Below are 27,981 nucleotides of genomic sequence, written 5' to 3' on the forward strand. Positions count from 1 at the left end.
CTCCAACAACCTCAACTACACCAACATCTACACCTTCTCCACCTCCAACAACCTCAACTACACCAACATCTGCACCTTCTCCACCTCCAACAACCTCAACTACACATACATCTACACCTTCTCCACCTCCAACAACCTCAACCACACCAACATCTACACCTATTCCATCTCAAACAACCTCAAACACACCAACATCTACACCTTCTCCACCTCCAACGACCTCAACCACACCAACATCTACACCTTCTCCACCGCCAACGACCTCAACTACACCAACATCTACACCTTCTCCATCTCCAACAACCTCAACTACACCAACATCTACACCTTATCCACCTCCAACAACCTCAACTACACCAACATCTACACCTTCTCCACCTCCAACAACCTCAACTACACCAACATCTACACCTTCTCCGCCTCCAACGACCTCAACCACACCAACATCTACACCTTCTCCACCCTCAACGACCTCAACTACACCAACATCTACACCTTCTCCACCTCCAACGACCTCAACTACACCAACATCTACACCTTCTCCACCTCCAACAACCTCAACTACACCAACATCTACACCTTCTCCACCTCCAACAACCTCATCTACACCAACAGCTACACCTTCTCCACCTCCAACGACCTCAACCACACCAACATCTACACCTTCTCCACCTCCAACGACCTCAAACAAACCAACATCTACACCTTCTCCACCTCCAACGACCTCAACTACACCAACATCTACACCTTCTCCACCTCCAACGACCTCAACTACACCAACATCTACACCTTCTCCACCTCCAACAACCTCAACTACACCAACATCTGCACCTTCTCCACCTCCAACGACCTCAACCACACCAACATCTACACCTTCTCCATCTCCAACAACTTCAACTACACCAACATCTACACCTTCTCCATCTCCAACAACCTCAACTACACCAACATCTACACCTTCTCCACCTCCAACAACCTCAACTACACCAACATCTGCACCTTCTCCGCCTCCATCGACCTCAACTACACCAACATCTACACCTTCTCCATCTCCAACAACCTCAACCACACCAACATCTACACCTTCACCACCTCCAGCAACCTCAACCACACCAACATCTACACCTTCTCCACCTCCAACAACCTCAACTACACCTTCTCCACCTCCAACAACCTCAACTACAACAATATCTACACCTTCTCCATCTCCATCAACCACACCAACATCTACACCTTCTCCACCTCCAACAACCTCAACTAAATCAACATCTACACCTTCTCCATCTCCAATACCCTCAACTACACCAACATCTACACCTCCATTTCCAACAACCTCAAACACACCAACATCTACACCTTCTCCACCTCCAACAACCTCAACTACACATACATCTACACCTTCTCCATCTCCAACAACCTCAACTACAACAACATCTACACCTTCTCCATCTCCAACACCCTCAACTACACCAACATCTACACCTTCTCCATCTCCGTCAACCACACCAACATCTACACCTTCTCCACCTCCAACAACCTCAACTACACCAACATCTACACCTTCTCCATCTCCAACACCCTCAACTACACCAACATCTACACCTTCTCCACCTCCAGCAACCTCAACTACACCAACATCTACACCTTCTCCACCTCCAACAACCTCAACCACACCAACATCTACACCTTCTCCATCTCCAACAACCTCAACCACACCAACATCTACACCTATTCCATCTTCAACAACATCAACCACACCAACATCTACACCTTCTCCACCTCCAACAACCTCAACTACACCAACATCTACACCTATTCCATCTCCAACAACCACAACAATATCTACAGCTTCTCCACCTCCAACAACCTCAACTACACCAACATCTACACCTTCTCCATCTCCAAAAACCTCAACCACACCAACATCTACAACTTCTCCATCTCCAACAACCTCAACCACACTAACATCTACACCTTCTCCACCTCCAACAACCTCAACTACACCAACATCTACACCTTCTCCATCTCCAACACCCTCAACAACACCAACATCTACACCTATTCCATCTCCAACAACCTCAACCACAACAATATCTACACCTTCTCCATCGCCAACAACCTCAACTACACCAACATCTACACCTTCTCCATCTCCAAAAACCTCAACCACACCAACATCTACAACTTCTCCATCTCCAACAACCTCAACCACACTAACATCTACACCTTCTCCATCTCCAACAACCTCAACTACACCAACATCTACACCTTCTCCATCTCCAACAACCTCAACTACACCAACATCTACACCTTCTCCATCTCCAACAACCTCAACCAAAACAATATCTACACCTTCTCCACCTCTAACAACCACATCAACATCTACACCTTCTCCATCTCCAACACCCTCAATTACACATACATCTACACCTTCTCCATCTCCAACAACCTCAACTACAACATCTATACCTTCTCCATCTCCAACACCCTCAACTACACCAACATCTACACCTTCTCCATCTCCATCAACCACACCAACATCTACACCTTCTCCACCTCCAACAACCTCAACTACACCAATATCTACACCTTCTCCATCTCCAACACCCTCAACAACACCAACATCTACACCTTCTCCATTTCCAACAACCTCAACCACACCAACATCTACACCTTCTCCACCTCCAACAACCTCAGCTTCACCAACATCTACACCTTCTCCATCTCCAACAACCTCAACCACACCAACATCTACACCTATTCCATCTCCAACAACAACCACACCAACATCTACACCTTCTCCATCTCCAACAACCTCAACTACACCTTCTCCATTTCCAACAACCTCAACTACACCAACATCTACACTTTCTCCAACAACCTCAACCACACCAACATCTACACCTTCTCCATCTCCAACAACCTCAACTACACCAAGTAAAATGACCTCCACAACAGCTGCTCCAACTTCAACTAAAATGCCGACAAGTACTACAGCTCCTTCTACAAGTACAACTAGAATGACCTCCACAACAACAGGTCCACCTTCAACTACAATTTCTACAAGTACTCCATCTCCTCCTGGAAGTACAACTAGAGTGACCTCCACAACAGCTGCTCCAATTTCAACTACAATTACGACAAGTACTACAGCTGCTCCTACATCTATACCTTCTCCATCTCCAACACCCTCAACTACACCAACATCTACACCTTTTCCATCTCCATCAACCACACCAACATCTACACCTTCTCCACCTCCAACAACCTCAACTACACCAATATCTACACCTTCTCCATCTCCAACACCCTCAACAACACCAACATCTACACCTTCTCCATTTCCAACAACCTCAACCACACCAACATCTACACCTTCTCCACCTCCAACAATCTCAACAACACCTCCAACAACCTCAACTACACCAAGTAAAATGACCTCCACAACAGTTGCTCCGACCTCAACTACAAAATCTACAAGTACTACAGCTCCTCCTACAAGTACAACTAGAATGACCTACAAAACAGCTGCTCCAGCTTCTACTACAAAGTCTAAAAGTACTACAGCCTCTCCTACAAGTACAAATAGAATGACATCCACAACATCTCTAACTTCAACAAAAACTTTTACAAGTACTACAGCTCCTCCTAAAAGTACAATTAGAATGATGACAACAGCTACTCCAACTTTAACCACAACAGCTGCAAGTACTAGAGCTCCTCCTACAAGTACAAGTAGACTTCAATTCGATTCAATTCAACTGACCTCCACAGTTGCTCCAACTTCAACTACAACGTCTACAAGTACTACAGCTCCTCCTACAAGTACAACTAGAATGACCTACACAACAGCTCCAACTTCAACTACAATGTCTACAAGCACTACAGCTCCTCCTACAAGTACAAGTAAAATTACCTCCACAACAACTCCAACTTTGACTACAATGTCTACAAGTACAAAAGCACCTCCAACAAGTATAACTAGAGTGACCTCCACAACAGCTGCTCCAACTTCAACTACAATATCTACAAGTACTACAGCTTCTCCTACAAGTACAACTAGAATGACCTCCACAGCAATTGCTCCAACTTCAACTACAATGTCTACAAGTACTACTAAAATTACCTCCACAACAGCTGCTCCAACTTCAACTACAATGTCTATAAGTACTACAGCTCCTTCTACAAGTACAATTAAAATGACCTCCACAACAGCTGCTCCAACTTCAACTACGTCTACAAGTACTACAGCTCCTTCTACAAGTACAACAAAAATTACCTCCACAACAGCTTCAACTTTTACTACAATGTATACAAGTACTAAAGCACCTCCAAAGAGTACAACTAGAAAGACCTCCACAACAGCTCCAACTTCAACTACAATGTCTACAAGTACTACAAATGCTCCTACAAGTACAACTAGAATGACCTCCACAGCAGCCCCAACTTCAACTGCAATGTCTACAACTACTACACCTCCTCCTACAGGTACAACTAAAATGACATCTGCAACAGCTGCAACTTCAACTGCAATGTCTACGAGTACTACAGCTTCTTCTACAAGTACAACTAAAATGACCTCCACATTAGCGCCAACTTCTACTACAATGCCTGCAAGTACTACAACTGCTCCTACAATTACAACTAAAATTACCTCCAGAACAGCTTCAACTTTTACTACAATGTCTACAAGTAGTAAAGCACGTCCAACAAGTACAACTAGAGTGACCTCCACAACAGCTGCTCCAACTTCAACTACAATATCTACAAGTACTACAGCTTCTCCTACAAGTACAACTAGAATGACCTCCACAACAATTGCTCCAACTTCAACTACAATATCTACAAGTACTACAGCTTCTCCTACAAGTACAACTAGAGTGACCTCCACAACACCTGCTCCAACTTCAACTACAATATCTACAAGTACTACAGCTTCTCCTACAAGTACAACTAGAATGACCTCCACAACAATTGCTCCAACTTCAACTACAACGTCTACAAGTACTACAACTGCTCCTACAAGTTCAACTAGTATGACCTCCACAACAGCTCCAACTTCAACTACAATGTCGACAAGTACTACAGCTCCTCCTACAAGTACAACTAAAATGACTTCCACAACAGCTGCTCCAACTTCAACTACAATGGCTGCAAGTACTACAACTGCTCCTACAAGTACAACTAACATGACATCTGCAACAGGTGCAACTTCAACTACAATGTCTACAAGTACTACAGCTTCTTCTACAAGTACAACTAGCAAGACCTCCACAACAGCTCCAACTTCAACTACAAGGTTTACAAGTACTACAGCTCCTCCAACAAGTACAACTAGAATGACCTCCACAAGAGCTCCAACTTCAACTACAACATCTACAAGTACTAGAGCTCCTCCTACCAGTATAATGAGAATGATCTCCACAACAGCTCCAACTTCAACAACAACTTCTAAATTTACTACAGCTCCTCCAACAAGTACAACTAGAATGACCTCTACAACAGCTGCTATAACTTCAACTACAACGTCTACAAGTACTACAGCTCCTCCTACAACTACAACTAGATTGATCTCCACAACAGCTCCAATTTCAACTCTAACTTCTGAAAGTACTACAACTCCTCTTACAAGTGCAGCTAAAATAACCTCCACAACAGCTTCAACTACAACGTCTACAAGTACTACAGCTCCTCCTACAAGTACAAGTAGAAAGGCTTCCACAACAGCTGCAACTTCAACTGCAATGTCTACAAGTACTACAGCTCCTCCTACAAGTACAACTAAAATAACCTCCACAACGGCTCCAACTTCAACTACAACTTCTGCCAGATCTACAGCTCCTCCTACAAGTACAACTAGAATGACCTCCACAACAGCTGCTCCGACTCCAACCACAATGCCTTCAAGTACTACAGCTGCTCCTACAAGTACAACTAGAATGACCTCCACAGCAATTGCACCAACTTCAACTACAACGTCTACAAGTACTACAACTGCTCCTACAAGTACAACTAGAAAGACCTCCACAACAGCTCCAACTTCAACTACAATGTCTACAAGTACTAAAGCACCTCCAAAGAGTACAACTAGAGTGACCTCCACAACAGCTGCTCCAACTTTAACTACAATATCTACAAGTACTACAGCTTCTCCTACAAGTGCAACTAGAATGACCTCCACAACAGCTGCTCCAACTTCAACTACAATGTCTATAAGTACTACAGCTCCTTCTACAAGTACAATTAAAATTACCTCCACAACAGCTGCTCCAACTTCAACTACGTCTACAAGTACTACAGCTCCTTCTACAAGTACAACAAAAATTACCTCCACAACAGCTTCAACTTTTACTACAATGTCTACAAGTACTAAAGCACCTCCAAAGAGTACAACTAGAAAGACCTCCACAACAGCTCCAACTTCAACTACAATGTCTACAAGTACTACAAATGCTCCTACAAGTACAACTAGAATGACCTCCACAGCAGCCCCAACTTCAACTGCAATGTCTACGAGTACTACAGCTTCTTCTACAAGTACAACTAAAATGACCTCCACATTAGCGCCAACTTCTACTACAATGCCTGCAAGTACTACAACTGCTCCTACAATTACAACTAAAATTACCTCCAGAACAGCTTCAACTTTTACTACAATGTCTACAAGTAGTAAAGCACGTCCAACAAGTACAACTAGAGTGACCTCCACAACAGCTGCTCCAACTTCAACTACAATATCTACAAGTACTACAGCTTCTCCTACAAGTACAACTAGAATGACCTCCACAACAATTGCTCCAACTTCAACTACAATATCTACAAGTACTACAGCTTCTCCTACAAGTACAACTAGAGTGACCTCCACAACACCTGCTCCAACTTCAACTACAATATCTACAAGTACTACAGCTTCTCCTACAAGTACAACTAGAATGACCTCCACAACAATTGCTCCAACTTCAACTACAACGTCTACAAGTACTACAACTGCTCCTACAAGTTCAACTAGTATGACCTCCACAACAGCTCCAACTTCAACTACAATGTCTACAAGTACTACAGCTCCTCCTACAAGTACAACTAAAATGACTTCCACAACAGCTGCTCCAACTTCAACTACAATGGCTGCAAGTACTACAACTGCTCCTACAAGTACAACTAACATGACATCTGCAACAGGTGCAACTTCAACTACAATGTCTACAAGTACTACAGCTTCTTCTACAAGTACAACTAGCAAGACCTCCACAACAGCTCCAACTTCAACTACAAGGTCTACAAGTACTACAGCTCCTCCAACAAGTACAACTAGAATGATCTCCACAACAGCTCCAACTTCAACAACAACTTCTAAATTTACTACAGCTCCTCCAACAAGTACAACTAGAATGACCTCTACAACAGCTCCAATTTCAACTACAACTTCTGAAAGTACTACAACTCCTCTTACAAGTGCAGCTAAAATAACCTCCACAACAGCTTCAACTACAACGTCTACAAGTACTACAGCTCCTCCTACAAGTACAAGTAGAAAGGCTTCCACAACAGCTGCAACTTCAACTGCAATGTCTACAAGTACTACAGCTCCTCCTACAAGTACAACTAAAATAACCTCCACAACGGCTCCAACTTCAACTACAACTTCTGCCAGATCTACAGCTCCTCCTACAAGTACAACTAGAATGACCTCCACAACAGCTGCTCCGACTCCAACCACAATGCCTTCAAGTACTACAGCTGCTCCTACAAGTACAACTAGAATGACCTCCACAGCAATTGCACCAACTTCAACTACAACGTCTACAAGTACTACAACTGCTCCTACAAGTACAACTAGAAAGACCTCCACAACAGCTCCAACTTCAACTACAATGTCTACAAGTACTAAAGCACCTCCAAAGAGTACAACTAGAGTGACCTCCACAACAGCTGCTCCAACTTTAACTACAATATCTACAAGTACTACAGCTTCTCCTACAAGTGCAACTAGAATGACCTCCACAGCAATTGCTCCAACTTCAACTACAACGTCTACCAGTACTACAAATACTCCTACAAGTACAACTAGAATGACCTCCACAACAGCTGCTCCAACTTCAACTGCAATGTCTACAAGTGCTACACCTCCTCCTACAAGTACAACTAAAATGACATCCGCAACAGCTGCAACTCCAACTGCAATGTCTACGAGTACAACAGCTTCTTCTACAAGTATAACTAAAATGACCTCCACAACAGCTGCTCCAACTTCAACTGCAATGTCTACAAGTGCTACACCTTCTCCTACAAGTACAACTAAAATGACATCCGCAACAGCTGCAACTTCAACTGCAATGTCTACGAGTACTACAGCTTCTTCTACAAGTACAACTAAAATGACCTCCACAACAGCTGCTCCAACTTCAACTACAACGTCTACAAGTACTACAACTGCTCCTAAAAGTACAACTAAAATGACCTCCACAACAGCTGCTCCAACTTCAACTATGTCTACAAGTACTACAGCTCCTTCTACAAGTACATCTAAAATTACCTCCACAACAGCTTCAACGTTTACTACAATGTCTACAAGTACTAAAGCACCTCCAACAAGTACAACTAGAGTGACCTCCACAACAGCTGTTCCAACTTCAACTACAATATCTACAAGTACTACAGCTTCTCCAACAAGTACAAGTAGAATGACCTCCACAGCAATTGCCCCAACTTCAACTACAACGTCTACAAGTACTACAACTGCTCCTACAAGTACAACTAGAAAGACCTCCACAACAGCTCCAACTTCAACTACAATGTCTACAAGTACTACAGCTCCTCCAACAATTACAACTAGAGTGACCTCCACAACAGCTGCTCCAACTTCAACTACAACGTCTACAAGTACTACAACTGCTCCTACAAGTACTACTAAAATTACCTCCACAACAGCTGCTCCAACTTCAACTACAATGTCTACAAGTACTACACCTCCTCCTACAAGTACAACTAAAATGACATCTGCAACAGCTGCAACTTCAACTGCAATGTCTACGAGTACTACAGCTTCTTCTACAAGTACAACTAAAATGACCTCCACATTAGCGCCAACTTCTACTACAATGCCTGCAAGTACTACTACTGCTCCTACAATTACAACTAAAATTACCTCCAGAACAGCTTCAACTTTTACTACAATGTCTAAAAGTAGTAAAGCACGTCCAACAAGTACAACTAGAATGACCTCCACAACAGCTGCTCCAACTTCAACTACAATATCTACAAGTACTACAGCTTCTCCTACAAGTACAACTAGAATGACCTCCACAACAATTGCTCCAACTTCAACTACAATATCTACAAGTACTACAGCTTCTCCTACAAGTACAACTAGAATGACCTCCACAACAGCTGCTCCAACTTCAACTACAATATCTACAAGTACTACAGCTTCTCCTACAAGTATAACTAGAATGACCTCCACAACAATTGCTCCAACTTCAACTACAATATCTACAAGTACTACAGCTTCTCCTACAAGTACAACTAGAGTGACCTCCACAACACCTGCTCCAACTTCAACTGCAATATCTACAAGTACTACAGCTTCTCCTAAAAGTACAACTAGAATGACCTCCACAACAATTGCTCCAACTTCAACTACAACGTCTACAAGTACTACAACTGCTCCTACAAGTTCAACTAGTATGACGTACACAACAGCTCCAACTTCAACTACAATGTCTACAAGTACTACAGCTCCTCCTACAAGTACAACTAAAATGACTTCCACAACAGCTGCTCCAACTTCAACTACAACGGCTGCAAGTACTACAACTGCTCCTACAAGTACAACTAACATGACATCTGCAACAGTTGCAACTTCAACTACAACATCTACAAGTACTACAGCTCCTCCTACCAGTATAATCAGAATGATCTCCACAACAGCTCCAACTTCAACTACAACTTCTAAATTCACTACAGCTTTTCTTACAAGTACAACTAGAATGACCTCTACAACAGCTGCTATAACTTCAACTGCAACGTCTACAAGTACTACAGCTCCTCCTACAACTACAACTAGATTGATCTCCACAACAGCTCCAATTTCAACTACAACTTCTGAAAGTAGTACAACTCCTCTTACAAGTGCAGCTAAAATAACCTCCACAACAGCTTCAACTACAACGTCTACAAGTACTACAGCTCCTCCTACAAGTACAAGTAGAAAGGCTTCCACAACAGCTCCAACTTCAACTGCAATGTCTACAAGTACTACAGCTCCTCCTACAAGTACAACGAGAATGACCTCCACAAGAGCTCCAACTTCAACTACAACTTCTGCAAGCACTACAACTCCTCTTACAACTATAACTAAAATAACCTCCACAACGGCTCCAACTTCAACTACAACTTCTGCCAGATCTACGGCTCCTCCTACAAGTACAACTAGAATGACCTCCACAACAGCTGCTCCGACTCCAACCACAATGCCTTCAAGTACTACAGCTGCTCCTACAAGTACAACTAGAATGACCTCCACAACAACTCCTTCAACTACAATGTCTACAAGTACAAAAGCACCTCCAACAAGTACAAATAGAGTGACCTCCACAACAGCTGCTCCAACTTCAACTACAATATCTACAAGTACTACAGCTTCTCCTACAAGTACAACTAGAATGACCTCCACAGCAATTGCTCCAACTTCAAGTACAATGTCTACAAGTACTACAACTGCCCCTACAAGTACAACTAGAATGACCTCCAAAACAGCTCCAACTTCAACTACAACGTCTACAAGTACTACAACTGCTCCTACAAGTACTACAAAGATGACATCCGCAACAGCTGCAACTTCAACTGCAATGTCTTCAAGTACTACAGCTCCTCCTACAACTACAACTAGATTGACCTCCACAACAGCTCCAACTTCAACTACAACTTCTGCAAGTACTACAGCCCCGCCTACAAGTACAATTAGAATGTCCTACACAACAGCTGCTCCAACTTCAACTACAACGTCTACAAGTACTACAGCTCCTCCTACAAGTACAACTAGAATGACCTCCACAACAACTCCTTCAACTACAATGTCTACAAGTACTACAACTGCTGCTACAAGTACAACTAGAATGACCTCCACAACAACTCCAACTTTAACTACAATATCTACAAGTACTACAGCTTCTCCTACAAGTGCAACTAGAATGACCTCCACAGCAATTGCTCCTACTTCAACTACAACGTCTACCAGTACTACAAATACTCCTACAAGTACAACTAGAATGACCTCCACAAAAGCTGCTCCAACTTCAACTGCAATGTCTACAAGTGCTACACCTCCTCCTACAAGTACAACTAAAATGACATCCACAACAGCTGCAACTTCAACTGCAATGTCTATGAGTACTACAGCTTCTTCTACAAGTATAACTAAAATGACCTCCACAACAGCTGCTTCAACTTCAACTGCAATGTCTACAAGTGCTACACCTTCTCCTACAAGTACAACTAAAATGACATCCACAACAGCTGCAACTTCAACTGCAATGTCTATGAGTACTACAGCTTCTTCTACAAGTACAACTAAAATGACCTCCACAACAGCTGCTCCAACTTCAACTACAACGTCTACAAGTACTACAACTGCTCCTAAAAGTACAACTAAAATGACCTCCACAACAGCTGCTCCAACTTCAACTATGTCTACAAGTACTACAGCTCCTCCTACAAGTACAACGAGAATGACCTCCACAAGAGCTCCAACTTCAACTACAACTTCTGCAAGCACTACAACTCCTCTTACAACTATAACTAAAATAACCTCCACAACGGCTCCAACTTCAACTACAACTTCTGCCAGATCTACGGCTCCTCCTACAAGTACAACTAGAATGACCTCCACAACAGCTGCTCCGACTCCAACCACAATGCCTTCAAGTACTACAGCTGCTCCTACAAGTACAACTAGAATGACCTCCACAACAACTCCTTCAACTACAATGTCTACAAGTACAAAAGCACCTCCAACAAGTACAAATAGAGTGACCTCCACAACAGCTGCTCCAACTTCAACTACAATATCTACAAGTACTACAGCTTCTCCTACAAGTACAACTAGAATGACCTCCACAGCAATTGCTCCAACTTCAAGTACAATGTCTACAAGTACTACAACTGCCCCTACAAGTACAACTAGAATGACCTCCAAAACAGCTCCAACTTCAACTACAACGTCTACAAGTACTACAACTGCTCCTACAAGTACTACAAAGATGACATCCGCAACAGCTGCAACTTCAACTGCAATGTCTTCAAGTACTACAGCTCCTCCTACAACTACAACTAGATTGACCTCCACAACAGCTCCAACTTCAACTACAACTTCTGCAAGTACTACAGCCCCGCCTACAAGTACAATTAGAATGTCCTACACAACAGCTGCTCCAACTTCAACTACAACGTCTACAAGTACTACAGCTCCTCCTACAAGTACAACTAGAATGACCTCCACAACAACTCCTTCAACTACAATGTCTACAAGTACTACAACTGCTGCTACAAGTACAACTAGAATGACCTCCACAACAACTCCAACTTTAACTACAATATCTACAAGTACTACAGCTTCTCCTACAAGTGCAACTAGAATGACCTCCACAGCAATTGCTCCTACTTCAACTACAACGTCTACCAGTACTACAAATACTCCTACAAGTACAACTAGAATGACCTCCACAAAAGCTGCTCCAACTTCAACTGCAATGTCTACAAGTGCTACACCTCCTCCTACAAGTACAACTAAAATGACATCCACAACAGCTGCAACTTCAACTGCAATGTCTATGAGTACTACAGCTTCTTCTACAAGTATAACTAAAATGACCTCCACAACAGCTGCTTCAACTTCAACTGCAATGTCTACAAGTGCTACACCTTCTCCTACAAGTACAACTAAAATGACATCCACAACAGCTGCAACTTCAACTGCAATGTCTATGAGTACTACAGCTTCTTCTACAAGTACAACTAAAATGACCTCCACAACAGCTGCTCCAACTTCAACTACAACGTCTACAAGTACTACAACTGCTCCTAAAAGTACAACTAAAATGACCTCCACAACAGCTGCTCCAACTTCAACTATGTCTACAAGTACTACAGCTCCTTCTACAAGTACATCTAAAATTACCTCCACAAGAGCTTCAACATTTACTACAATGTCTACAAGTACTAAAGCACCTCCAACAAGTACAACTAGAGTGACCTCCACAACAGCTGTTCCAACTTCAACTACAATATCTACAAGTACTACAGCTTCTCCAACAAGTACAAGTAGAATGACCTCCACCGCAATTGCCCCAACTTCAAATACAACGTCTACAAGTACTACAAATGCTCCTACAAGTACAACGAGAGTGATCTCCACAACAGCTCCAACTTCAACTACAACTTCTAAAATTACTACTGCTCCTCCTACAAGTACAACTAGAATGACCTCCACAGCAATTGCACCAACTTCAACTACAACGTCTACAAGTACTACAACTGCTCCTACAAGTACAACTAGAAAGACCTCCACAACAGCTCCAACTTCAACTACAATGTCTACAAGTACTACAGCTCCTCCAACAATTACAACTAGAGTGACCTCCACAACAGCTGCTCCAACTTCAACTACAACGTCTACAAGTACTACAACTGCTCCTACAAGTACTACTAAAATTACCTCCACAACAGCTGTTCCAACTTCAACTACAACTTCTAAAATTACTACTGCTCCTCCTACAAGTACAACTAGAATGACCTCCACAGCAATTGCACCAACTTCAACTACAACGTCTACAAGTACTACAACTGCTCCTACAAGTACAACTAGAATGACCTCCACAGCAATTGCTCCAACTTCAAGTACAACGTCTACAAGTACTACAACTGCCCCTACAAGTACAACTAGAATGACCTCCACAACAGCTCCAACTTCAACTACAACGTCTACAAGTACTACAACTGCTCCTACAAGTACTACAAAGATGACATCCGCAACAGCTGCAACTTCAACTGCAATGTCTTCAAGTACTACAGCCCCGCCTACAAGTACAATTAGAATGTCCTACACAACAGCTGCTCCAACTTCAACTACAACGTCTACAAGTACTACAGCTCCTCCTACAAGTACAACTAGAATGACCTCCACAACAACTCCTTCAACTACAATGTCTACAAGTACTACAACTGCTGCTACAAGTACAACTAGAATGACCTCCACAACAACTCCAACTTCAACTACGATGTCAACAAGTACTACAGCTCCTCCTAAAAGTACAACTAAAATGACCTCCACAAAAGCTCCAACTTCAACTACAAGGTCTACAAGTACTACAGCTCCTCCTACAACTACAACTAGATTGACCTCCACAACAGCTCCAACTTCAATTACAACTTCTGCAAGTACTACAGCTCCTCTTACAAGTACAGCTAAAATAACCTCCACAACAGCTCCAACTTCAAGTACAACGTCTACAAGTACTACAGTACCTCCTACAAGTACAAGTAGAAAGGCCTCCACAACAGCTCCAACTTCAACTGCAATGTCTACAAGTACTACAGCTCCTCTTACAAGTACAACGAGAATGACCTCCACAACAGCTCCAACTTCAACGACAACTTCTACAAGCACTACAACTCCTCCTAAAAGTACAACTAAAATGACCTCCACAAAAGCTCCAACTTCAACTACAAGGTCTACAAGTACTACAGCTCCTCCTACAACTACAACTAGATTGACCTCCACAACAGCTCCAACTTCAATTACAACTTCTGCAAGTACTACAGCTCCTCTTACAAGTACAGCTAAAATAACCTCCACAACAGCTCCAACTTCAAGTACAACGTCTACAAGTACTACAGTACCTCCTACAAGTACAAGTAGAAAGGCCTCCACAACAGCTCCAACTTCAACTGCAATGTCTACAAGTACTACAGCTCCTCCTACAAGTACAACGAGAATGACCTCCACAACAGCTCCAACTTCAACTACAACTTCTGCAAGATCTACAGCTCCTCCTACAAGTACAACTAGAATGACCTCCACAACAGCTGCTCCGACTTTAACCACGATGCCTGCAAGTACTACAGCTCCTCCTACAAGTACAACTAGAATGACCTCCACAGCAATTGCACCAACTTCAACTACAACGTCTACAAGTACTACAACTGCTCCTACAAGTACAACTAGAAAGACCTCCACAACAGCTCCAACTTCAACTACAATGTCTACAATTACAAAAGCACCTCCAAAGAGTACAACTAGAGTGACCTCCACAACAGCTGCTCCAACTTTAACTACAATATCTACAAGTACTACAGCTTCTCCTACAAGTGCAACTAGAATGACCTCCACAGCAATTGCTCCAACTTCAACTACAACGTCTACCAGTACTACAAATACTCCTACAAGTACAACTAGAATGACCTCCACAAAAGCTGCTCCAACTTCAACTGCAATGTCTACAAGTGCTACACCTCCTCCTACAAGTACAACTAAAATGACATCCGCAACAGCTGCAACTTCAACTGCAATGTCTACGAGTAAAACAGCTTCTTCTACAAGTATAACTAAAATGACCTCCACAACAGCTGCTTCAACTTCAACTGCAATGTCTACAAATGCTACACCTTCTCCTACAAGTACAACTAAAATGACATCCACAACAGCTGCAACTTCAACTGCAATGTCTATGAGTACTACAGCTTCTTCTACAAGTACAACTAAAATGACCTCCACAACAGCTGCTCCAACTTCAACTACAACGTCTACAAGTACTACAACTGCTCCTAAAAGTACAACTAAAATGACCTCCACAACAGCTGCTCCAACTTCAACTATGTCTACAAGTACTACAGCTCCTTCTACAAGTACATCTAAAATTACCTCCACAACAGCTTCAACGTTTACTACAATGTCTACAAGTACTAAAGCACCTCCAACAAGTACAACTAGAGTGACCTCCACAACAGCTGTTCCAACTTCAACTACAATATCTACAAGTACTACAGCTTCTCCAACAAGTACAAGTAGAATGACCTCCACCGCAATTGCCCCAACTTCAACTACAACGTCTACAAGTACTACAAATGCTCCTACAAGTACAACAAGAATGATCTCCACAACAGCTCCAACTTCAACTACAACTTCTAAAATTACTACTGCTCCTCCGACAAGTACAACTAGAATGACCTCCACAGCAATTGCACCAACTTCAACTACAACGTCTACAAGTACTACAACTGCTCCTACAAGTACAACTAGAAAGACCTCCACAACAGCTCCAACTTCAACTACAATGTCTACAAGTACTACAGCTCCTCCAACAATTACAACTAGAGTGACCTCCACAACAGCTGCTCCAACTTCAACTACAATGTCTATAAGTACTACAGCTCCTTCTACAAGTACAACAAAAATTACCTCCACAACAGCTTCAACTTTTACTACAATGTCTACAAGTACTAAAGCACCTCCAAAGAGTACAACTAGAAAGACCTCCACAACAGCTGCTCCAACTTCAACTACAATGTCTACAAGTACTACAAATGCTCCTAAAAGTACAACTAGAATGACCTCCACAGCAGCCCCAACTTCAACTGCAATGTCTACAACTACTACACCTCCTCCTACAAGTACAACTAAAATGACATCTGCAACAGCTGCAACTTCAACTGCAATGTCTACGAGTACTACAGCTTCTTCTAAAAGTACAACTAAAATGACCTCCACATTAGCGCCAACTTCTACTACAATGCCTGCAAGTACTACAACTGCTCCTACAATTACAACTAAAATTACCTCCAGAACAGCTTCAACTTTTACTACAATGTCTACAAGTAGTAAAGCACGTCCAACAAGTACAACTAGAGTGACCTCCACAACACCTGCTCCAACTTCAACTACAATATCTACAAGTACTACAGCTTCTCCTACAAGTACAACTAGAATGACCTCCACAACAATTGCTCCAACTTCAACTACAACGTTTACAAGTACTACAACTGCTCCTACAAGTTCAACTAGTATGACCTCCACAACAGCTCCAACTTCAACTACAATGTCTACAAGTACTACAGCTCCTCCTACAAGTACAACTAAAATGACTTCCACAACAGCTGCTCCAACTTCAACTACAATGGCTGCAAGTACTACAACTGCTCCTACAAGTACAACTAACATGACATCTGCAACAGGTGCAACTTCAACTACAATGTCTGCAAGTACTACAGCTTCTCCTACAAGTACAACTAGCAAGACCTCCACAACAGCTCCAACTTCAACTACAAGGTCTACAAGTACTACAGCTCCTCCAACAAGTACAACTAGAATGACCTCCACAAGAGCTCCAACTTCAACTACAACATCTACAAGTACTACAGCTCCTCCTACCAGTATAATCAGAATGATCTCCACAACATCTCCAACTTCAACTACAACTTCTAAATTTACTACAGCTTCTCTTACAAGTACAACTAGAATGACCTCTACAACAGCTGCTATAACTTCAACTGCAATGTCTACAAGTACTACAGCTCCTCCTACAACTACAACTAGATTGATCTCCACAACAGCTCCAATTTCAACTCTAACTTCTGAAAGTAGTACAACTCCTCTTACAAGTGCAGCTAAAATAACCTCCACAACAGCTTCAACTACAACGTCTACAAGTACTACAGCTCCTCCTACAAGTACAAGTAGAAAGGCTTCCACAACAGCTCCAACTTCAACTGCAATGTCTACAAGTACTACAGCTCCTCCTACAAGTACAACTAGAATGACCTCCACAACAGCTGCTCCGACTCCAACCACAATGCCTTCAAGTACTACAGCTGCTCCTACAAGTACAACTAGAATGTCCTCCACAACAGCTCCAACTTCAACTACAACTTCTGCAAGCACTACAACTCCTCTTACAAGTACAACTAAAATAACTTCCAGAACGGCTCCAACTTCAACTACAACTTCTGCAAGACCTACAGCTCCTCCTACAAGTACAACTAGAATGACCTCCACAACAGCTGCTCCGACTTTAACCACGATGCCTGCAAGTACTACATCTCCTCCTACAAGTACAACTAGAATGACCTCCACAGCAATTGCACCAACTTCAACTACAACGTCTACAAGTACTACAGCTCCTCCTACAACTACAACTAGAATGCCCTCCACAACAGACGCTCCACCTTCAACTACAACGTCTACAAGTACTACAGTTCCTCCTACAAGTACAACTACAATGACCTCCACAGCAGCTGCTCCAACTTCAACTACAATGTCTGCAAGTACCAGAGCTCCTCCTACAAGTACAACTAGAATGACATCCACAACAGCTGCTATAACTTCAACTACAACGTCTACAAGTACTACAGCTCCTCCTACAACTACAACTAGATTGACCTCCACAACAGCTGCTCCAACTTCAACTATAGCATCTACAAGTACTACAGCTCCTCCTACAAGTACAACTAGAATGCCCTCCACAACAGACGCTCCACCTTCAACTACAATGTCTACAAGTACTACATCTGCTCCTACAAGTCCAACTAGAATGACCTACACAACAGCTGCTCAAACTTCAACTACAACTGCAACTAATACAACTGCTCCTACAAGTACAACTAGAATGACCTACACAACATCTGCTCCAACTTCAACTTCAATGGCTACAAGTACTACAGGACCTCCAACAAGTACAACTAGAATTACCTCAACAACAGCAGCTCCAACTTCAACGTCTGCAAGTACTACAGTTCCTCCTACAAGTACAACTAGATTGACCTCCACAACAGCTCCAACTTCAACTGCAATGTCTACAAGTATTACAGATCCTCCTACAAGTACAACGAGAATGATCTCCACAACGGCTCCAACTTCAACTGCAATGTCTACAAGTACTACAGATCCTCCTACAAGTACAACTAGAAAGGCCTCCACAACATCTCCAACTTCAACTGGAATGTCTACAAGTACTACAGCTCCTCCTACAAGTACAACAAGAATGACCTCAACAAAAGCTCCAACTTCAACTACAACATCTAGAAGTACTACAGCTCCTCCTACAAGTACAACTAGAAAGGCCTCCACAACAGCTCCAACTTCAACTGCAATGTCTACAAGTACTACAGCTCCTCCTACAAGTACAACGAGAATGATCTCCACAACAGCTCCAACTTCAACTACAACATCTACAAGTACTACAGCTCCTCCTACAAGTACAACTAGAATTACTTCCACAACAGCTGCTATAACTTCAACTACAACGTCTACAAGTACTACAGCTCCTCCTACAACTACAACTAGATTGACCTCCACAACAGCTGCTCCAACTTCAACTATAGCATCTACAAGTACTACAGCTCCTCCTACAAGTACAACTAGAATGCCCTCCACAACAGACGCTCCACCTTCAAATACAATGTCTACAAGTACTACAGTTCCTCCTACAAGTACAACTACAATGACCTCCACAGCAGCTGCTCCAACTTCAACTACAATGTCTGCAAGTACCAGAGCTCCTCCTACAAGTACAACTAGAATGACATCCACAACTGCTGCTATAACTTCAATTACAACGTCTACAAGTACTACAGCTCCTCCTACAACTACAACTAGATTGACCTCCACAACAGCTGCTCCAACTTCAACTATAGCATCTACAAGTACTACAGCTCCTCCTACAAGTACAACTAGAATGCCCTCCACAACAGACGCTCCACCTTCAACTACAATGTCTACAAGTACTACATCTGCTCCTACAAGTCCAACTAGAATGACCTACACAACAGCTGCTCAAACTTCAACTACAACTGCAACTAATACAACTGCTCCTACAAGTACAACTAGAATGACCTACACAACATCTGCTCCAACTTCAACTTCAATGGCTACAAGTACTACAGGACCTCCAACAAGTACAACTAGAATTACCTCAACAACAGCAGCTCCAACTTCAACGTCTGCAAGTACTACAGTTCCTCCTACAAGTACAAGTAGAATGACCTCCACAACAGCTGCTCCAACTTCAACTACAACAACTACAAGTACTACAGTTCCTCCTAAAATTACAAGTAGAATGACCTCCACAACAGCTGCTCCAACGTCAACTACAACGTCTACAAGTACTACAGTTCCTCCTACAAGTACATCTAGAATAACCTCCACAACAGCTGCTCCAACTTCAATTACAATGTCTACAAGCACTACAGCTCCTCCTACAAGTACAACTAAAGTGACCTCCCCAACAGCTCCAACTTCAATTACAATATCTACAAGAACTACAGCTCCTCCTACAAGTACAGCTAGAATTACCTACACAACAGCTCCAACTTCAACTACAACTTCTGCAAGTACTACAGCTCCTAGTACAAGTACAACTAAAATAACCTCCACAACAGCTGCTCCAACTTCAACTACAATGTCTACAAGTACTTCAGCTCCTCCTACAAGTACAACTAAAGTGACCTCCCCAACAGCTCCAACTTCAATTACAATGTCTACAAGTACTACAGCTCCTCCTACAAGTACAGCTAGAATTACCTCCACAACAATTGCTCCAACTTACACTAAAATGTCTACAAGTACTACAGCTCCTCCTACAAGTACAACTAGAATGACCTCCACAACAGATTCAGCTTCAACTACAACGTCTAAAAGTACTAGACCTCCTCCAACACATAGACCTAGAACAACCTCCACAACAGATTCAACTTCAACTACAACGTCTAAAAGTACTAGAGCTCCTCCAACACATAGACCTAGAACAACCTCCACAACGGATTTAACTACACCGTCTAAAAGTAGTAGAGCTCCTCCAACACATAGACCTAGAACAACCTCCACAACAGATTTAACTTCAACTACAACGTCTAAAAGTACTAGAGCTCCTCCAACACATAGACCTAGAACAACCTCCACAACAGATTCAATTTCACCTACAATGCCTAAAGGTACTAGAGCTCCTCCAACACATAGACCTAGAACAACCTCCACAACAGATTCAACTACAACGTCTAAAAGTACTAGAGCTGCTCCAACACATAGACCTAGAACAACCTCCACAACAGATTCAACTTCAACTACAATGTCTAAAAGTACTAGAGCTCCTCCTACACATAGACCTAGAACAACCTCCACAACAGATTCAACTACAACGTCTAAAAGTACTAGAGCTCCTCCAACACATAGACCTAGAACAACCTCCACAACAGATTCAACTTCAACTACAACGTCTAAAATGACTAGAGCTCCTCCAACACATAGACCTAGAACAACCTCCACAACAGATTTAACTTCAACTACAACGTCTAAAAGTACTAGAGCTCCTCCAACACATGGACCTAGAACAACCTCCACAACAGATTCAATTTCAACTACAATGCCTAAAGGTACTAGAGCTCCTCCAACACATAGACCTAGAACAACCTCCACAACAGATTCAACTTCAACTACAACGTATAAAATGACTAAAGCTCCTCCAACACATAGACCTAGAACAACCTCCACAACAGATTTAACTTCAACTACAATGTCTAAAAGTACTAGAGCTCCTCCTACACATAGACCTAGAACAACCTCCACAACAGATTCAACTGCAACGTCTAAAAGTACTAGAGCTCCTCCAACACATAGACCTAGAACAACCTCCACAACGGATTTAACTTCAACTACAACGTCTAAAAGTACTAGAGCTCCTCCAACACATAGACCTAGAACAACCTCCACAACAGATTCAACTTCAACTACAATGCCTAAAGGTACTAGAGCTCCTCCAACACATAGACCTAGAACAACCTCCACAACAGATTCAACTACAACGTCTAAAAGTACTAGAGCTCCTCCAACACATAGACCTAGAACAACCTCCACAACAGATTCAACTTCAACTACAACGCCGAAAGGTACTAGAGCTCCTCCAACACATAGACCTAGAACAACCTCCACAACAGATTCAACTACAACGTCTAAAAGTACTAGAGCTCCTCCAACACATAGACCTAGAACAACCTCCACAACGGATTTAACTTCAACTATAACGTCTAAAAGTACTAGAGCTCCTCCAACACATAGACCTAGAACAACCGCCACAACAGATTCAACTACAATGTCTAAAAGTACTAGAGCTCCTCCTACACATAGACCTAGAACAACCGCCACAACAGATTCAACTACAACATCTAAAAGTACTAGAGCTCCTCCTACACATAGACCTAGAACAACCTCCACAACGGATTTAACTTCAACTACAACGTCTAAAAGTACTAGAGCTCCTCCAACACATAGACCTAGAACAACCTCCACAACAGATTCAACTTCAACTACAACGTCTAAAAGTACTAGAGCTCCTCCAACACATAGACCTAGAACAACCTCCACAACAGATTCAACTACAACGTCTAAAAGTACTAGAGCTCCTCCAACACATAGACCTAGAACAACCTCCACAACAGATTTAACTTCAACTACAACGTCTAAAAGTACTAGAGCTCCTCCAACACATAGACCTAGAACAACCTCCACAACAGATTTAACTTCAACTATAACGCCTAAAGGTACTAGAGCTCCTCCAACACATAGACCTAGAACAACCTCCACAACAGATTTAACTTCAACTATAACGCCTAAAGGTACTAGAGCTCCTCCAACACATAGACCTAGAACAACCTCCACAACAGATTTAACTTCAACTACAACGTCTAAAAGTACTAGAGCTCCTCCAACACATAGACCTAGAACAACCTCCACAACAGATTCAACTTCAACTACAACGTCTAAAAGTACTAGAGCTCCTCCAACACATAGACCTAGAACAACCTCCACAACAGATTTAACTTCAACTACAACGTCTAAAAGTACTAGAGCTCCTCCAACACATAGACCTAGAACAACCTCCACAACAGATTTAACTTCAACTATAACGCCTAAAGGTACTAGAGCTCCTCCAACACATAGACCCAGAACAACCTCCACAACAGATTCAACTTCAACTACAACGTCTAAAAGTACTAGAGCTCCTCCAACACATAGACCTAGAACAACCTCCACAACAGATTCAAGTACAACGTCTAAAAGTACTAGAGCTCCTCCAACACATAGACCTAGAACAACCTCCACAACAGATTCAACTACAACGTCTAAAAGTACTAGAGCTCCTCCAACACATAGACCTAGAACAACCTCCACAACGGATTTAACTTCAACTACAACGTCTAAAAGTACTAGAGCTCCTCCAACACATAGACCTAGAACAACCTCCACAACAGATTCAACTTCAACTACAATGTCTAAAAGTACTAGAGCTCCTCCTACACATAGACCTAGAACAACCTCCACAACAGATTCAACTACAACATCTAAAAGTACTAGAGCTCCTCCAACACATAGACCTAGACCAACCTCCACAACGGATTTAACTTCAACTACAACGTCTAAAAGTACTAAAGCTCCTCCAACACATAGACCTAGAACAACCTCCACAACAGATTCAACTTCAACTACAACGTCTAAAATGACTAGAGCTCCTCCAACACATAGACCTAGAACAACCTCCACAACAGATTTAACTTCAACTACAACGTCTAAAAGTACTAGAGCTCCTCCAACACATAGACCTAGAACAACCTCCACAACAGATTTAACTTCAACTACAACGTCTAAAAGTACTAGAGCTCCTCCAACACATAGACCTAGAACAACCTACACAACAGATTCAACTTCAACTACAATGTCTAAAAGTACTAGAGCTCCTCCAACACATAGACCCAGAACAACCTCCACAACAGATTCAACTTCAACTACAACGTCTAAAAGTACTAGAGCTCCTCCAACACATAGACCTAGAACAACCTCCACAACAGATTCAACTACAACGTCTAAAAGTACTAGAGCTCCTCCAACACATAGACCTAGAACAACCTCCACAACAGATTTAACTTCAACTACAATGTCTAAAAGTACTAGAGCTCCTCCTACACATAGACCCAGAACAACCTCCACAACAGATTCAACTTCAACTACAACGTCTAAAAGTACTAGAGCTCCTCCAACACATAGACCTAGAACAACCTCCACAACAGATTCAACTACAACGTCTAAAAGTACTAGAGCTCCTCCAACACATAGACCTAGAACAACCTCCACAACGGATTTAACTTCAACTACAACGTCTAAAAGTACTAGAGCTCCTCCAACACATAGACCTAGAACAACCTCCACAACAGATTCAACTTCAACTACAACGTCTAAAAGTACTAGAGCTCCTCCAACACATAGACCTAGAACAACCTCCACAACAGATTTAACTTCAACTACAACGTCTAAAAGTACTAGAGCTCCTCCAACACATAGACCTAGAACAACCTCCACAACAGATTTAACTTCAACTATAACGCCTAAAGGTACTAGAGCTCCTCCAACACACAGACCTAGAACAACCTCCACAACAGATTCAACTACAACATCTAAAAGTACTAGAGCTCCTCCAACACATAGACCTGGAACAACCTCCACAACAGATTCAACTTCAACTACAACGTCTAAAAGTACTAGAGCTCCTCCAACACATAGACCTAGAACAACCTCCACAACAGATTCAACTTCAACTACAACGTCTAAAAGTACTAGAGCTCCTCCAACACATAGACCTAGAACAACCTCCACAACAGATTCAACTTCAACTACAACGTCTAAAAGTACTAGAGCTCCTCCAACACATAGACCCAGAACAACCTCCACAACAGATTCAACTTCAACTACAACGTCTAAAAGTACTAGAGCTCCTCCAACACATAGACCTAGAACAACCTCCACAACAGATTCAAGTACAACGTCTAAAAGTACTAGAGCTCCTCCAACACATAGACCTAGAACAACCTCCACAACAGATTCAACTACAACGTCTAAAAGTACTAGAGCTCCTCCAACACATAGACCTAGAACAACCTCCACAACAGATTTAACTTCAACTACAACGTCTAAAAGTACTAGAGCTCCTCCAACACATAGACCTAGAACAACCTCCACAACAGATTTAACTTCAACTACAACGTCTAAAAGTACTAGAGCTCCTCCAACACATAGACCTAGAACAACCTCCACAACAGATTCAACTTCAACTACAACGTCTAAAAGTACTAGAGCTCCTCCAACACATAGACCTAGAACAACCTCCACAACAGATTCAACTTCAACTACAACGTCTAAAAGTACTAGAGCTCCTCCAACACATAGACCTAGAACAACCTCCACAACAGATTCAACTACAACGTCTAAAAGTACTAGAGCTCCTCCAACACATAGACCTAGAACAACCTCCACAACAGATTCAACTACAACGTCTAAAAGTACTAGAGCTCCTCCAACACATAGACCTAGAACAACCTCCACAACAGATTTAACTTCAACTACAACGTCTAAAAGTACTAGAGCTCCTCCAACACATAGACCTAGAACAACCTCCACAACAGATTTAACTTCAACTACAACGTCTAAAAGTACTAGAGCTCCTCCAACACATAGACCTAGAACAACCTCCACAACAGATTCAACTTCAACTACAATGTCTAAAAGTACTAGAGCTCCTCCTACACATAGACCTAGAACAACCTCCACAACAGATTCAACTACAACATCTAAAAGTACTAGAGCTCCTCCAACACATAGACCTAGAACAACCTCCACAACAGATTCAACTACAACGTCTAAAAGTACTAGAGCTCCTCCAACACATAGACCTAGAACAACCTCCACAACAGATTCAACTACAACGTCTAAAAGTACTAGAGCTCCTCCAACACATAGACCTAGAACAACCTCCACAACAGATTCAACTTCAACTACAATGTCTAAAAGTACTAGAGCTCCTCCTACACATAGACCTAGAACAACCTCCACAACAGATTCAACTACAACATCTAAAAGTACTAGAGCTCCTCCAACACATAGACCTAGAACAACCTCTACAACGGATTTAACTTCAACTACAACGTCTAAAATGACTAGAGCTCCTCCAACACATAGACCTAGAACAACCTCCACAACAGATTTAACTTCAACTACAATGTCTAAAAGTACTAGAGCTCCTCCAACACATAGACCTAGAACAACCTCCACAACAGATTTAACTTCAACTACAACGTCTAAAAGTACTAGAGCTCCTTCTACACATAGACCTAGAACAACCTCCACAACAGATTCAACTACAACATCTAAAAGTACTAGAGCTCCTCCAACACATAGACCTAGAACAACCTCCACAACAGATTTAACTTCAACTACAATGTCTAAAAGTACTAGAGCTCCTCCTACACATAGACCTAGAACAACCTCCACAACAGATTCAACTACAACATCTAAAAGTACTAGAGCTCCTCCAACACATAGACCTAGAACAACCTCCACAACAGATTTAACTTCAACTACAACGTCTAAAAGTACTAGAGCTCCTCCAACACATAGACCTAGAACAACCTCCACAACAGATTTAACTTCAACTACAACGTCTAAAAGTACTAGAGCTCCTCCAACACATAGACCTAGAACAAACTCCACAACAGATTCGACTTCAACTACAATGTCTAAAAGTACTAGAGCTCCTCCAACACATAGACCTAGAACAACCTCCACAACAGATTCAACTTCAACTACAACGTCTAAAAGTACTAGAGCTTCTCCAACACATAGACCCAGAACAACCTCCACAACAGATTCAACTTCAACTACAACGTCTAAAAGTACTAGAGCTCCTCCAACACATAGACCTAGAACAACCTCCACAACAGATTCAACTACAACGTCTAAAAGTACTAGAGCTCCTCCAACACATAGACCTAGAACAACCTCCACAACAGATTTAACTTCAACTACAACGTCTAAAAGTACTAGAGCTCCTCCAACACATAGACCCAGAACAACCTCCACAACAGATTCAACTTCAACTACAATGTCTAAAAGTACTAGAGCTCCTCTAACACATAGACCTAGAACAACCTCCACAACAGATTCAACTACAACGTCTAAAAGTACTAGAGCTCCTCCAACACAAAGACCTAGAACAACCTCCACAACAGATTTAACTTCAACTACAACGTCTAAAAGTACTAGAGCTCCTCCAACACATAGACCTAGAACAACCTCCACAACAGATTCAACTTCAACTACAATGTCTAAAAGTACTAGAGCTCCTCCTACACATAGACCTAGAACAACCTCCACAACAGATTCAACTACAACGTCTAAAAGTACTAGAGCTCCTCCAACACATAGACCTAGAACAACCTCCACAACGGATTTAACTTCAACTACAACGTCTAAAAGTACAAGAGCTCCTCCAACACATAGACCTAGAACAACCTCCACAACAGATTCAACTTCAACTACAACGCCTAAAGGTACTAGAGCTCCTCCAACACATAGACCTAGAACAACCTCCACAACTGATTTAACTTCAACTACAACGTCTAAAAGTACTAGAGCTCCTCCAACACATAGACCCAGAACAACCTCCACAACAGATTCAACTTCAACTACAACGTCTAAAAGTACTAGAGCTCCTCCAACACATAGACCTAGAACAACCTCCACAACAGATTCAACTTCAACTACAACGTCTAAAAGTACTAGAGCTCCTCCAACACATAGACCTAGAACAACCTCCACAACAGATTCAACTACAACATCTAAAAGTACTAGAGCTGCTCCAACACATAGACCTAGAACAACCTCCACAACAGATTCAACTACAACGTCTAAAAGTACTAGAGCTCCTCCAACACATAGACCTAGAACAACCTCCACAACAGATTCAACTTCAACTACAACGTCTAAAAGTACTAGAGCTCCTCCAACACATAGACCTAGAACAACCTCCACAACAGATTCAACTACAACGTCTAAAAGTACTAGAGCTCCTCCAACACATAGACCTAGAACAACCTCCACAACAGATTCAACTT

At 42.2% G+C, this 27,981-nt stretch overlaps 4 protein-coding genes across 4 annotated transcripts; all 4 read left to right on the forward strand.

The window, feature by feature from the left end:
* Positions 1–1,382: 1,382 nt before the first annotated feature.
* Positions 1,383–5,710, forward strand: LOC125794083 (mucin-2-like; the record flags this gene model as incomplete). The annotated part of the gene is made up of 4 exons (XM_049473552.1): positions 1,383–2,411; positions 2,568–2,767; positions 4,880–5,071; positions 5,659–5,710. Coding segments are annotated over 4 exons (1,473 nt in total), but the record flags the coding sequence as incomplete, so codon positions are not given.
* Positions 5,711–8,561: 2,851 nt separating this feature from the next.
* Positions 8,562–10,888, forward strand: LOC125794084 (uncharacterized). The gene is made up of 3 exons (XM_049473553.1): positions 8,562–8,950; positions 10,130–10,238; positions 10,784–10,888. Exons 1-3 carry the CDS (start codon positions 8,562–8,564, stop codon positions 10,886–10,888), a joined length of 603 nt encoding a protein of 200 aa, XP_049329510.1.
* Positions 10,889–12,170: 1,282 nt separating this feature from the next.
* LOC125794085 (uncharacterized) lies at positions 12,171–13,168 on the forward strand. The gene is made up of 3 exons (XM_049473554.1): positions 12,171–12,445; positions 12,779–12,976; positions 13,111–13,168. The coding sequence occupies exons 1-3, from the start codon at positions 12,183–12,185 to the stop codon at positions 13,166–13,168; spliced, it is 519 nt and encodes a 172-aa protein (XP_049329511.1). The 5' UTR covers positions 12,171–12,182.
* Positions 13,169–14,003: 835 nt separating this feature from the next.
* On the forward strand, positions 14,004–19,567 carry LOC125794086 (uncharacterized). Its single transcript, XM_049473555.1, has 4 exons — positions 14,004–14,283; positions 14,818–15,412; positions 18,823–18,945; positions 19,429–19,567. Exons 1-4 carry the CDS (start codon positions 14,016–14,018, stop codon positions 19,565–19,567), a joined length of 1,125 nt encoding a protein of 374 aa, XP_049329512.1. The 5' UTR covers positions 14,004–14,015.
* Positions 19,568–27,981: the final 8,414 nt, after the last annotated feature.

Source organism: Astyanax mexicanus, unplaced genomic scaffold, assembly GCF_023375975.1.
Source record: "Astyanax mexicanus isolate ESR-SI-001 unplaced genomic scaffold, AstMex3_surface scaffold_39, whole genome shotgun sequence".
NCBI lineage: Eukaryota > Metazoa > Chordata > Actinopteri > Characiformes > Acestrorhamphidae > Astyanax > Astyanax mexicanus.

Excerpts from the sequence above, each read along its gene's own strand:
- LOC125794084 (XM_049473553.1), top strand. The coding sequence starts at position 8,562 with ATGTCTACAAGTACTAAAGCACCTCCAACAAGTACAACTAGAGTGACC. Across the intron at positions 8,951-10,129 it reads GCTCCAACTTCAACTACAAT|TGCAGCTAAAATAACCTCCA; the intron begins GTCTACAAGTAC and ends TCCTCTTACAAG. Across the intron at positions 10,239-10,783 it reads CAACAGCTCCAACTTCAACT|TACTACAACTGCTCCTACAA; the intron begins GCAATGTCTACA and ends AACGTCTACAAG.
- LOC125794085 (XM_049473554.1), top strand. The coding sequence starts at position 12,183 with ATGACCTCCAAAACAGCTCCAACTTCAACTACAACGTCTACAAGTACT. Across the intron at positions 12,446-12,778 it reads GCTCCAACTTCAACTACAAC|TACAACTAAAATGACATCCA; the intron begins GTCTACAAGTAC and ends TCCTCCTACAAG. Across the intron at positions 12,977-13,110 it reads GCTGCAACTTCAACTGCAAT|CTGCTCCAACTTCAACTATG; the intron begins GTCTATGAGTAC and ends CCTCCACAACAG.
- LOC125794086 (XM_049473555.1), top strand. The coding sequence starts at position 14,016 with ATGACATCCGCAACAGCTGCAACTTCAACTGCAATGTCTTCAAGTACT. Across the intron at positions 15,413-18,822 it reads GCTCCAACTTCAACTACAAC|CTCCAACTTCAACTGCAATG; the intron begins GTCTACCAGTAC and ends CCTCCACAACAG. Across the intron at positions 18,946-19,428 it reads TACTACAGATCCTCCTACAA|ACGCTCCACCTTCAAATACA; the intron begins GTACAACTAGAA and ends CCTCCACAACAG.